This window comes from Muntiacus reevesi, chromosome 10, assembly GCF_963930625.1.
Source record: "Muntiacus reevesi chromosome 10, mMunRee1.1, whole genome shotgun sequence".
NCBI classification, from domain to species: domain Eukaryota; kingdom Metazoa; phylum Chordata; class Mammalia; order Artiodactyla; family Cervidae; genus Muntiacus; species Muntiacus reevesi.
In genome coordinates, this window is record NC_089258.1 from 78,371,276 (window position 1) to 78,384,356 (window position 13,081).

At 45.4% G+C, this 13,081-nt stretch overlaps 1 protein-coding gene across 1 annotated transcript in view; it reads left to right on the forward strand.

The window, feature by feature from the left end:
• HGSNAT (heparan-alpha-glucosaminide N-acetyltransferase) overlaps nucleotides 1–13,081 on the forward strand; it is a 32,673-nt gene that overhangs the window by 6,831 nt on the left and 12,761 nt on the right. The window contains exons 2-7 of the mRNA XM_065946926.1: nucleotides 340–455; nucleotides 5,061–5,197; nucleotides 5,416–5,537; nucleotides 7,988–8,057; nucleotides 11,699–11,768; nucleotides 12,432–12,529. Of these exons, the coding sequence (XP_065802998.1) occupies nucleotides 340–455; nucleotides 5,061–5,197; nucleotides 5,416–5,537; nucleotides 7,988–8,057; nucleotides 11,699–11,768; nucleotides 12,432–12,529 (613 nt within the window). The remainder of the gene's footprint in view (nucleotides 1–339; nucleotides 456–5,060; nucleotides 5,198–5,415; nucleotides 5,538–7,987; nucleotides 8,058–11,698; nucleotides 11,769–12,431; nucleotides 12,530–13,081) is intronic.

Here is a 13,081-nt window from a genome sequence, read left to right on the forward strand (position 1 = left end):
AGCCCTAATTTCTCCATCTGTAGGGTGGAGGAAATTCCCAGGTCTGGAGGTTGTCATAGTATCAAAGAGGAGGTGCGTGGAAGCTACCAAAGCAGTGCCCCTCGCACCTGAGCAGTTGTTGAATGTAAGGTGTGACTGGTGTTAACTGGACCCCCGTTTGTGGCAGAGGCACACGTGTGGGGGGCCTGGGTGTGTGTGTGCGTCCATGCGGACGGGGCGTGAGGGACCAGAAACCCGGCATTTCAGAAGCATTCCTGGGAAGCCGCTGTTCACTCCAGTGCGACTTTCTGACACATCTTTCAAGTGCCTTATGTTTCTTTCTTTTCTATTTCTTACCAGACTTAGACAAAAAAAAGCCCGTGGAGCTGAAGATGGACCAGGCTTTGCTGCTCATCCATAATGAACTGCCCAGGACCAACTTGACCGTCTACTGGAATTTCGATCGCTGTTACCATGTAGGTGCCATGTGCGTGCTCACAGTTTTGTTTCTTCTGAGGCTAGTCTGATGTGACCTCTGTGCTGTCATGAAGCCAACAAACACGTTTGTGTGTTGTTGTTGTTTTATAATTTTCATTTCTTTACTTATGCCTGTGCTGGGTTTCCGTCGCTTTGCACAGGCTTTCTCTGGTTGCGGAGCCCAGTCTCACTGCAGTGACTTCTCTTGTTTCAGAGCACAGGCTCTCCATCTGCGGGCTCAGTAGATGCAGCTCCCAGGCTCTCGAGCACGGGATCCGTAGTTGTGGTGCACGGGCTTAATTGCTCCATGACACGTGGGATCTTTCCAGACCAGAGATCGAACCCACGTCCCCTGCATTGGCAGGCGGATTCTTTGCCCCTGAGCCACCGGAGAAGTCCCCACATGTTAGCTTTACTGGTGAGGAAGGCTAGATAAAGGCTCAGAGGAATGCCATCATGGAGAACGCCTGGTAGTGGGCCACATCTGTTCATCTTCTCTTTTCCCTCTGCCCATCTTTTTCAGACCAGTGAGATGAGCAAATTGATAGACCTGGTTTTTGGGTTTTAGTTGTAATGTGGCAAGCGCTGTCTCACGCCACAGTAAGAGCATAAGCCAAGTCTGGGCCACTTGCCCATTTCTGCCACCTCTTAGAGCCTGTGCGCTTAGAAGCACTCTCCAGGGGCCTAGTGTGTGACGGGTTTTCAAGTTGTAGAGGAAAGATGCGCTAGGACTGGAGTCTCAGCAGGGTGTGCAGAGTTCGCTTTGCAGTTGGTTCAGTTTGACCCCTTATGAAGCCTGAACTAATAGTGTTTTATTTGACTTCTCTGCCTACTGCATAACCCTCTTGCTGGACCAGAGAAGGAAGGGATGAGACTTGGGGCTTCTCCACGGAGGGGTGCTGAGGGAGGCCCATGCTGAGGCCCTTCTGATGATAAGGGATTTTACATGAAGGTGTTACTCCTGTGCTAAACCTTACTGCTTTTGCAGGACAAGGCTATTCTTCCTTGTGAAAAGAAATAGTCTGCTTCCAAATTGAGAGCTCCAGTGTACCACCTTCAGAGGAGGCATTTTCATGGACAGAGATCTGTTTAGTGTTGTTGTTTAGTTGCTGAGTCGTGTCTGACTCTGCAACCCTGTGGACAATAGCCCGCCAGGCTCCTCTGTCCATGAGACTTCCCAGGCAAAAATACTAGAGTGGGTTGCCCTTTCCTTCTCTTGCGAACATCTCCTTCATTGCGAGTGGATTCTTTACCTCTGACCCACCAGGGAATCCTCTGTTTAGTGTAAATAGCTTTTTTTAAAAAGGCAAATTTTTAAAAGTCCGCAGTATGGGCATCAGCTGGAAGATGATAGGGCAGTATGAGACACCTCCTGTAAGGTGACATGAAACAGAACGTCTGTGATAGTAAGAAGGTAGGTCAAGACCAAGAAAAGGTTTATCACACAAGAAGTTTTATGCATTTAACAAAACATCAGTCATGTCTTGTCAAAAGAAACTAAATAAACAAAACAGGCAGAAATGATACTTTCTGGAATTTCATATCTCTACACAACAAAAGTATAATGGAAGACAGAATACAAAGGTAAATATTTCATGGAAAATCTTTGACCTGGCCAAAGCAATTCTTATGGAAATTTGTTTCTAAATGTTTCAAACAATAAAGATGATGTTAATACAGTTAATACAAGTCGCAGCTTCTGTTTAATGAGGGCCTGCTCTGTGTTATGCATGTTACAGCTCATATAATCCTCAGGGCAATCTAGGATTCTACGGGCGGTGATGCTGAGATTAAGGGCAGGAAAGGGACTTTATCCTGGGTCCTCCAGCAGTCTCGTGGCAATGCTAGGGTTCACACCCCTTGTTCTGACTTCAGAGTCTCTCTGCTTTCCAAATTCTGCTCTATGTTTATCAGGAAGAAAAGGGGAAACGCAAAGCTAGTGAGTAAGGATCTCAGGATTTTGGAAATCAGTGTCATCATCAAAACAAGAAAAAAAGGAAGCAATAAAAACAGTAACTATGGAAACTGCAAAGTGAGATAAAAATGGGAATAAGAATGAGCCACGTTATTTTTTTAAAAAATAAAAGTCACACATACTCTGTAATGGTCTATATGGGAAAAGAGTCTTGTAAGAAAAAAAAGAGAGGATATATATAACTGATTCATTTTGTATTACAGCAGAAACTAACACAACAGTGTAAATCAACTATACTCTAATAAAAATTTAAAAAAAATCACACAATTGATAAATTACTGATATATTTAAAGAGCAATGGAAATTAATAAAATTGGAATTTATATGTCAACAGAGATTAAAATAATTACGGTTCAATGAACAGTTAAAACTGATCAATTTAAAGTAAAAAAAACAGTTCCTTTAAAAACTGTAATATGACGATTGATTCAAGAAGTTGAGGACATGCAATTTCCCTGGTGAGCCAATGGTAAAGACTCCGTGCTTCCAATGCAGGGGGCCTGGGTTTAATCCCTGGTCTGGGACATTCCACATGCCGTGTGGTGTGGCCAAAAAAAAAAAAAAGAAATTGAGGACATAAATAGATCAGCAACTGGTTAAGAAATCTGGAAAGTTATAGTGAATTTCTCCACATAAAAATAGATAATTTTTTCCTTTATTTTCAAATAATAAATAATTCTAAATCTATATAAACCCACCCTAAATATAACAACTATTGAAAAAATGATGGCTTGATATCTGATTCATTCTGCAGGGTGTTAATCTTAAAACCTATCAAAGATATGAGAAGAAATGCAGGTCAGTGTTTCTAATTAATGTGGATATAAAAGTCTTAAACTTGTATCAGGTAGAATAAGTTGGCATACTGAGAGATTTATGATGACTTATATTTTCATCTATAAGAAGTCATATATATGGACAATGATCAAATTTTAATGGGAAGATTATAGTCCAAATGGAGAGAGAGCCATCACACACTGATGTGATGATTAAACATAGGAAAAATGGCAGTACTTCCCAAATTAGTTTATACGGTCAACACAACTGCTGTTACTACATCAATGGATACTTCATAGAAGCTGCATAAAGAGAATTCCAGATTATATGAAAGAGTAAGTGGGCAGGTGAATCAGAGGATGGCCCAGAAGTGAACGGATGGTCCAGAGACTTGCTCTACCCGATGAGGTGCCTCACAGGGCGCAGTGATGAGTGTAGCCAAAAAGAAACAGGGACCAGTGGTCCAAACGAGGTGTAATAAGTAGAATCTAACCTCCGTAATAGTTTACCATATTACAGCGAAAACCATGGGAAAGGCATTTAGAATTATCAGATACCATCTATCAGATACCCCAAGTAGATTCAAGTAAAAAAAAAACCTACAAATTAAAAAAAAAATGCAGAGTACATCTTTATGCTCATGAAGCAATAGAAGAGGTCACACACCAGAGTAGTGTGAATGCATAAAGCTTTACAAACAACAGAATATAGCAAGATGAAGGCACTAGAGTGGGGAAGTGTTTGAGAGAGTTGGAAGCTTAATGTTACAGTTTTCGAGGACAGATTTCTAAGATTGTGTTCAAGGGAACTAGGTGTCTAATGTGGTTCACACCATAGGGAACATAAAAGAACCAAAGAAAATGGAATTATTTAAGCTACTGATAGGGGCTTCCGTGGGGCTCAGTGGGAAAAGAATCTGCTTGACCATGCAGGAGGTGTGGGTTCAGTCTCTGGGTTGGGAAGATCCCCTGGAGAAGGAAATGGCAGCCCACTCCAGTGCTCTTGCCTGGGAAATCCCGTGGGCAGAGGAGCCTGGTGGGCTACAGTCCATGGGGTCGCAAAGAACCAGACACAGCTGAAGCAACTAAACAACAACAGCACATCTACTGATAATTAAAAATGTAATCTCAATGCTGCAGTATTATAAACTCCTAGTGCCTGAACAAAAGGAAGAAGGAGGCAAAGTCCTGCTCAGGCTCTGAGAAATAAATCTGTTATAGGTTTTTATTTTATGTGAATGTTGTTTGGCCACGTGTAACAAGAACCATTAAAATGATGACTTTTTTTTTTTAAGCCAGTGATCTCATTTTTGGAAATTTTTCTCAGGGAAAGAATTTAAAAGAGAACATCATATGTAGATCTTTAAAAACAATATAATTTTTATAAATTATAAATATATTTATATTATCATATTTAAGTCATATCATTAAATTATGTCTTTTGAAACTGTAATTTATATAAATTATATACAAAAGAATAAAGAAAAGCTTTGAAAGCAGCCTAAGTATTCCTAACTATAGTATGTGATGAAATATGATGTATCAATTAATATAACCATTAAAAATATGCAAGTTGGGTAGAATCATATGTTTATTTGTTAAATTATAGGCAAAACCATAAAAGGCAATACTTAATGGAAGCTCTATTTGTTAATGGTGTGAAGAATCGATCTGTTAATAAAGGTTTGTGTGATTCCATAGCAACACCTACTTACATGGACAGACTTGACCTAAATTATTGAAATGCAAGAGTTCTTGACAAGCATGAAGGAGAAGTTTTCTCAGGCCCCTCTGTTGGATATCCAACCACAGACTGCCAGACCCCTAACCCTGACCTGTGCTTGGATCTCTAGTGCCTGCTGCAGGTTCTGGCCAGCGTCTCCCAGGGCAGGAAGGCCGGGGAGCCGGGCGTGGCAGCCGTGGCTGTGAGCACCCAGCACTGGTCCATCCTGCAGCTGAACGACACTGCGCAGGACAAGGGAGTTTGTAGGTTCGTACCTGCTTTGCTGTGACCTACTGAAATCTGCATCTCTCTACTTTTTGTTTTCCTGTTTGGATTCTAGCTCCTCCTTCTTTCAGAATATCTTTCTGTGTCTTTCCTGGTCCCCATGCAGAAACGCCTCTCACTCTGTCTGGATGGCATTACCAGTATCCAACTCCTTATTTTCTAACCTAACAGTCTTTCTTCATTTTACCTAACCTCTGTAGGCTGGAGTACAAATTTGGAGAATTTGGAAACTATTCTCTCTTGGTAAAGCACGTCCGTGACGGAGTCAGTGAAGTTGCTTGTGACCTGGTCGTCAACAAGGAGCCAATTGACAGTAACCTTCGTACGTATATGCTCTTGCTTGATTTTGAGAGTTTGCATTTTCAACCATTTCAGTTTTTGAGTATTGTTTGCAGCATATTGTGTAATTCAAATCCTGGATTACAGGTGGTTGTCTATCTCATTATGGCATATTTATAGTGTATTTATTGTGCCATTGGTATATACTAAGAAAATTATGTGATATATACAAATACTTTATATTTCCACACAGTCTCATAGTTGTTATTGGTTTAATTTTGAAGCATAAATAAGCCAAAAAAAAGTTATTGCAGTGGAAAGAAACTAGAAATTGGCTAGCTGTCTGGCAGTTGGCTGTCACGTAACTTTCCTTGTTTTAGGATTTAGAACACAGTGTTTTCTGTATGTGCCTTTGACAGTTCAGACATCCTCTTGGGTTCTGGAGGAGTTGTTCAGCCTCTAATAACTCCTCTGGAGGAAAGGAGTCATTCCGGGGCCCCGGTAGATAGTATCAGAAGTCCCTGGGGCTGTTCCAAACAGTAAGCACTGTTCACGGTGACGCTGCTGAAGACGGGTTGGTTGTGTCAGAACATCGGTAAGAGGCAGTGTGAAAGGGCCGACAGGGGAAGATTCAGTCATTAAAGAATAATGAAGTAATTGATGGAAACACACTGATCGTAACAAAAAGCAACGAGTTCACTAAGAGGCTATAAAGCCCAAGGCCCCCGTCCCCAAACAGAAACAATATTTTGGTTGCCTTTGGGGGTTACAGGGACACCTGATGTTAACTGGTGCAATTAAAATAGTGGAAAAGCAGGATCAGCTGTCATGCCTTTCCTGTTTTTGACTGTATTTTAAGATAACGAAGTAGTCCTAGGTGAAGAGGGTAAATTCTTTACAGAAGAATCCAGCTAATAATATGGCAGAATCTTTTGCAATACCCAGTGAAGTCGTTGATTTAGGCAAAAACCGTGAGTGGATGGAACCATCTGATGAAAGGGGGACTTTACGTTGGAGGGGTCAGGCCTCCACCAGCTGAACATGGGCATCAGGCACACGGTGGGAGGCAGGAGGTGCTACTGATGGGACGTGTTGGTGAAGACGCCGCATCTGCGGAGCATCCCTGCTGGGGAGTGGGCCTTCTCAGCCAAGGCTGAACAGCTGACTTCCCATCTGCAGAACACTCGGAGGACCGAGGAACAAGATCAGTGACACCGGATGGAAGCACCCTGGCAGATCTAGACTGAGAATGGGACGCCCTGATAGGAGACAGCCAACCTCGTGTAAATCAAGTCCGTGACTGTGGGCGAATGCACAGGACTTAAGAAACACATGAAAGGTGTGAGCCCTGCCTCGGTCCTGAGTTGAACACATGGACTACAAAATGTGTCTCAAGACAACTGGAAAAATTTGAATATGGAGTCAGTGTTAGCCAGGGAGTTACTAATTTTGTATCACATCGTGCCTATACAGCAAAAGGTCCATTTTTAAGAAACTTTTCATTTTGAAATAGCTTTAGGCTTACGGAAACATTGCAAGGAAGCGGTCCCATATTCCCTTCGCCCGGCTTCCCCTAAGCCCCTGAACCGTATAATCACAGTACCGCGATCCCTCGTATAGTTTCTGGAACCAGGCCCTCAACGCGCACCCGGTGCTGTCAGCTGAGCGCCGGACTTCTCAGGTTTCCCCAGCTGCCTTTCTAGTGTCCGTTTCCTGTCCAGGGCCCCAGGGCACTTAGGGGTCAGGTCTCCAGGCCCTCTCTAAGCCAGTCTCATCTCTTCTAATCAGGTTTTCTTGATCTTGCACCACCTTGACACTTGTGAAGAAGATTGGCCAGTTGTCTTTACTTGGGTTTTCTTGCTGCTTTCCTGTGACCAGGGACGGGCTGTGTGTCTTCAGCAGAGTCCTGTGGAAGTGACGCTGTGTCCTCTTGGGGGGTGGGGGGTCAGGTCGAGGGTTCATGATGGTGTAGATGTACATCCCGAAGATGTGGGAATAAAATAGCTGATGTCAGGGATTTGCCTAAAAGACTTCAGGCAAAAAAAAAAAAGGGGGAGAATGAAGATGAAACAAGAGTGACAATGTTTGAAATTCTAGAATCTAGGCTACAAGTGTGTGTGGGTTTATTATACAATTCTCTACAGTTTTGAGTATGTTTGATATTTCTCATGATGAAAATTAGCACTTTAGTCTTGAATCGTATTCTCAATTGTTAGTAAGAAATTTTACATAAGGGATACAGGCCTCCCCGTCATGTGTCCATTTTTGTTTGCATTTTTCCTTAACTTTTCCATTTATTTTATTGAAGTACAGTTGATTTACAACGTTGTGTTAATTTCTACTGTACAGCAAATGTGACTCAGTTGTGCACACATATACATCCTTCTTCATATTCTGTTTGGATTTTTCATTCATTTTAACTGCACTGACATGACAGCCTTGACGCTTGTGACCACACTTTTGGTGATGACATGTTTCCTTTTGTTTTTGCAGCTGTGGGTATCGCGTTCCTCATCGGCATGGCGCTCGTCATCGTGGTGTCCATCCTGAGGTTCTTGCTGAGGTAAGCTGGGGCAGGCACACTGGAAAGTAGAATATAGAAAAAAATGTGTTCAGAAAGGGTAGTTTGGTCATTATTCCTGGATTAAATGAAAACTTACTGTGTCCACCATGCCATCCTAGGCGTTAGGGATTCAGTGTTGAATAAGAGATGGCCTCTGACATCAAGGAAATAATAACTTAATTGGAATGGATCTTTACCTTCAATTCTCCCACGTGGCTGAAACGTAGAAGAAAATGCTTGAGCAATCACTGTTTCCTGGAGGACTCACATCATGCTTCATGGCGTGTGGATGTGGCCTAGGATAGTTTTGGGAGATGTTGACACCCTGACTCTCTTCTTCCTCTCAGCTCTGAGCCCTGAGGCCATGCCTCTGGCCCCAGCTCCTGCAGCCAGGACCTCCCACCTCAGGGCAGACTCTCCCTTGCTTAGGGTCAGCCAGCTCGGAAAGGAAATTCCTTCCCCTCTGCTGGTAAACTGCCATTCTGGTGAGTGGATTTGTGACCTGGAGAAGAACAAGGAAGTGAACTAGACTCAGGCCTAGCATAGCATCTTTCCAAGGGAAGGTCTTTCCTCGTAGAAGGAATAAGGTTGAATTTTTGCATGCTCAGCCAGTGAGAGTCTCAGGAAACACCACACGATTCTCTTGGTGAGCCGGATCCAACTGGAAGAAAGACCTTCCTAGAAGGAGTGTGCTTCCCTGGTGGAGAACCCTGGCTGTGCAGGAGAGCTGCCTGCTGCCGACGGTTAGCCTCACTGCCTTTCAGGGACACCGTGCCGTCCTCGCAGAGGAGGTGCATCCCTTTGAATGTTGACGAGATGCAAATAATGTTCCAGTTTCTGAGAGTGTTTTCATTTGGTGTGGCTTTTTTTTTTTTTTTTGGCGAGCTGGGTCTTCGTTGCTGCTCATGGGCTTTCTCTAGTGGAGACAAATGGGGGCTAATCTCTAGTTGTGGCGTGCAAGCTTCTCACTGCGGTGGCTTCTCTTGTTGCCGAGCACCGGCAGGGTGTGCAGGCTCAGTAGTTGTGGCCCACGGGCTTAGTTGCCCCACGGCATGTGGGGTCTTCTGGACCAGGGACCGAACCTGTGTACCCTGCAGTGGCAGGTGGATTCTTAACCACTGACCACCAAGAAGTCCTCATTTGCTGCGTTTCATGTGAATGTTATCTGTCGCATCATGTTAAAAGTGGCAGGTGGCTGATACCAGGCTCCTGCAAAGAGAAGAACATCCCCCTGCCCCGAGTGGAACTGAAACTCCTTTCACACATGATTCTGCCTTTACAGCCTGCGGGCAGATGCTCCTGCGGGCAAAGCAGAAGTTCCTTGTATCTCTCCCATCAGCTTCCAGCTGCCCCTGGAAGTCCCAGAAAGTTCAGATGTGTGTGAAATAGAAAAGAATCTGAGAAAGTAGTCAGAGAAGAGTACATTGTCTCTCTCCTCTTCACTTGGGGGAGCAAGCACGTATAAGAAAATAAGTGCTTCTTCTTTTTCAGCTTCAGTTTTTAAACATCTTGTTGTTGTTCAGCGCCCAGTCGTGTCCAGCTCTTTGCAACCCGTGGACTGCAGCACGCCAGGCTTCCCTGTCCTTCACCATCTCCCGGAGTTTGCTCGAAATCATGGGCATTGAGTCGGAGATGCCATCCAACCATCTCCTCCTCTGCCGCCCCCTTCTCCTCCTGCCCTCAGTCTTTCCCAGCATCAGGGTCTTTTCCAATGAGTTGGCTATTCGCATCAGGTGACCAAAGTACCAGAGCTTCAGCTTCAGCATCAGTTCTTCCAATGAATATTCAGGGCTGATTTCCTTTAGGATTGACTGGGTTGATCTCCTTGCTGTCCAAGGGACTCTCAAGAGTTCTTCTCCAGCATCTTAACTTCTCCTTTTTACCCTCAGTTACATGGTTCTGTTTTAAAGTTTTTCATGTGACAGTGATGTTACTAGTGCTGAATAAACAAAAAATGGGAGTTGACTTGTAGGGAAAAAAAGAAGAAATTTTAAATGTATGCATTGGATATATGGATCATATTTGGATACTGTTTTGAGCAATTTAGCAAAAAAGTTACGAAAATTGAACTGGCTGGGTTTTTTTTTTTTTGGGGGGGGGGGTAGGGTGGATGGGGTGAGCCACACTGCTTGGCTTGCAGAATCTTGATCTTAGTTCACCCACCAAAGATCAAACCCACACCCCCTTCAGTGAAAGTTCAGAGTCCTCAATCACTGGGCTGCCTCTGTCCTACTTTAGATTCTATGTATCAGTGATAACCGTACTGGGCTTTTTCTTTCTGAGCTCACTTAGTATGATCATTTCTGGGTCCATTCATGTGGCTGCAAATGGTGTTATTTCATTCTTTTTTTTTCGTGGCTGAGTGGTATCTGTTGTGTATATGTACCACAGTGAATTTATCCATTCCTCCATTGTTTGTTTCTTTGTTACTGAATTGTAAGAACTGTGTGTATTTTGGAAATCAAGCTCTTCCAGTCACGTCGTTTGCAAATCTGTTCTCCCAGGCCGTCCGTTGTCTGTCACTTTGCTTGTGGTTTGCTTTGCTGCACAAAAGCTTTAAGTGTCATTGTTTTTGCTCTCACTTCTGTTGCCTTGAAAGAGTAACCTAAGAAAACACGGGTACAATTAATGTCAAAGAATGTTTTCTGTATATTTTCTTCTAGCAGTTCTATGGTGTCATGTCTTATATTTAAGTCTTTAAACCATTTTGACTTTATTTTTGTGTATGGCGCGAGGGTGCCTCTAGCTTCATTCATTTACATTCAGGGTGGACAAATAATAAAATCAGAATCAAGAGAGAGTCACCCATTCACCTTGACACTTGTTTTTGCTGGTTTTGTTTATTGGTATCTTTGAAATTGAAATTACTGAAGTGTAATTGATTCGCAGTGTGTGTTAACCTTCGCTGTAGCAGAGTGACTCAGTTATACGTGTGTGTATACACACGTTCTTTATCACGTTCTTTTCCACTGTGATCCATCACGGGAGGTTGAGTGTAGTTCCCCGTGCCGTACAGTGGGTCCTCGTTGTTCCTCCATCCTGTATGCTGTACACCAGTTTGCATCTGCTAAGCCCGCGCGCCCGCTGCACCTCTCCCCGGCCCCCCATCCTCCTTGGCCACCGCCGGCCTGTCCTCTGTCTGCGCATCCATTTCTCATTCAGAGATCGGCCCTGCGTGGAAGCGGTGCCGGGCGCCGTTCGTCTTTCTCTGTCTGCTCCTTCACTTGCTGTGATCCCCCCCGGGTCCCTCCTGCTCCTGCCCCGCTGCTGCTGCTGCCGCGGCCGCGGAGCCTCAGCCTCCCACGGCCGCAGACGCCGGGGTCCGTCATCACCGCCTCGGGCACCCGCTGCTGCTCTAACTTTAACCAGAACTCCAGCCACGGGGTCATTTGCCCTCACGGCGTTCTTGAGGGAAGGCTCCGTCCTTACCCTGCTTCCCCTCTGGGGCAGTCACGCCGTCAGCGTCCTGCACTCGAAAGTGCTGCTGCTGGAAACTTTGATTTCTGCTTCCGTTTCGTTTAAAACGGAAAATGTTTGATTCTTTGACTTCATAGAATGTGAGCTTTCACTTTCTTTCAGCATAATATTCTGAAAATTCTGCCCAAGAAAATAAATTAACCAGGCCTTTTATTTGTTGACAGTTTGGAAGACTTTCAGAATTGGATTTCTAAAGCAATCAATTCTCGGGAAACCGATCGCCTCATCAATTCTGTGAGTGATTAGAACGCACCTTGTGCGCTCTGGGTGACTTCCTCGATTGGGAATTTACAGTCCCTTATTCAGTCATCTAGACTGCCTTATGTTGTGCACGGCCAGGTCGAGTGTCCTGCCTTCTTGATCACCGGAAGGCCCCTCCCGCCCCCGGGAAGGGCGCCCCCTCCTCTTTCTTGGTGAGGCTGGAGCTCGGGCTCTGTGGTGATGCTCGGAGTGGACGGTCTGTCCGCTCCGCAGGCAGCACTGTTGAATCAACCCCGTTAAGTAGAGTGTCAAGATTAAAACACAAGAATGAGAGACATGAGTATTAAATCCGTACACGTGGTGGCCCGCCGTGGTGATTAAACGTCCTGTCTCGTGTTAATCAGTCCATTATGGACACATCCGAGTCCACTTGCAGACATACCTGCGGGTGTTCTTGTCGCAGACATCCTTGTGGTTGTTTATCAGCCCGGCCACTGCAACCTCAGCAGAGGTGCAAAACCCAAGTCAAGTGAAACCCTAATCTCTAGGTGCGTCTTTACAAAAGCAAATGAAAGTGTCATCCAGCCACAGTGCTCCTCAGCTTTCACTCTGCTGATTTCTGCCCTAAAAGCAGAAAAGTCTGGTTTACTCTTTCGCATCATGAACTGTTTGCATTTTTCTCCCCTTTTCCGGAAGGAGCTGGGATCCCCGAGCAGGGCGAGTGACCCCCAACCAGAGGCCTGGCGTCGGTCGGCGGCCCCGCTGCGCCTCCGCTGTGTGGACACATTCCGAGGGTACGTGGGCTCCTGGTGACACGTGGCCTCGGGTGGCACGTTCACACGCACACACACTTGCTGCAGGAGGTATTTCAGGCACCCTTCGCTCTCGAGGCTGGAGAAGGTCTCCTGCTGTCAAGCTAAATCGGCAGCCTCTCCTGACTCGAGACTACCGTGCGAACCAGGTGGACGGGTCACTCGGAGCAGCTGGTTGGGGGAGAGGCCGAGACCCACCTTCTGGGGGCCCGGGAGATGCTGGGGGGCGGGTCACTCCCGCCTGCGAGGAGCTGCCCCAGGCACCCCAGTCCGCTCAGCAGCTGCACAGACGGGCCAGTGCCCCAGCCTGGAAGTGGAACGTGGGGCAGCCCCGTCCTCCTCCTCCACTCACAGACCAGCTCAAACGTCAGGCCTTTTTGATGGCAAATCCAGCGTCACACGGTCCAGAATGGCGGCCAGGACCGGACGCTGACAATAAGGCCTGAGACCATGTGGCCGAGAAGAAACCTCCAGGTGTCAGGTCTGGTCTTCTGTTGCTTCCCACTGAGGCCTTTCAGAACCCTTTCAGGGTCC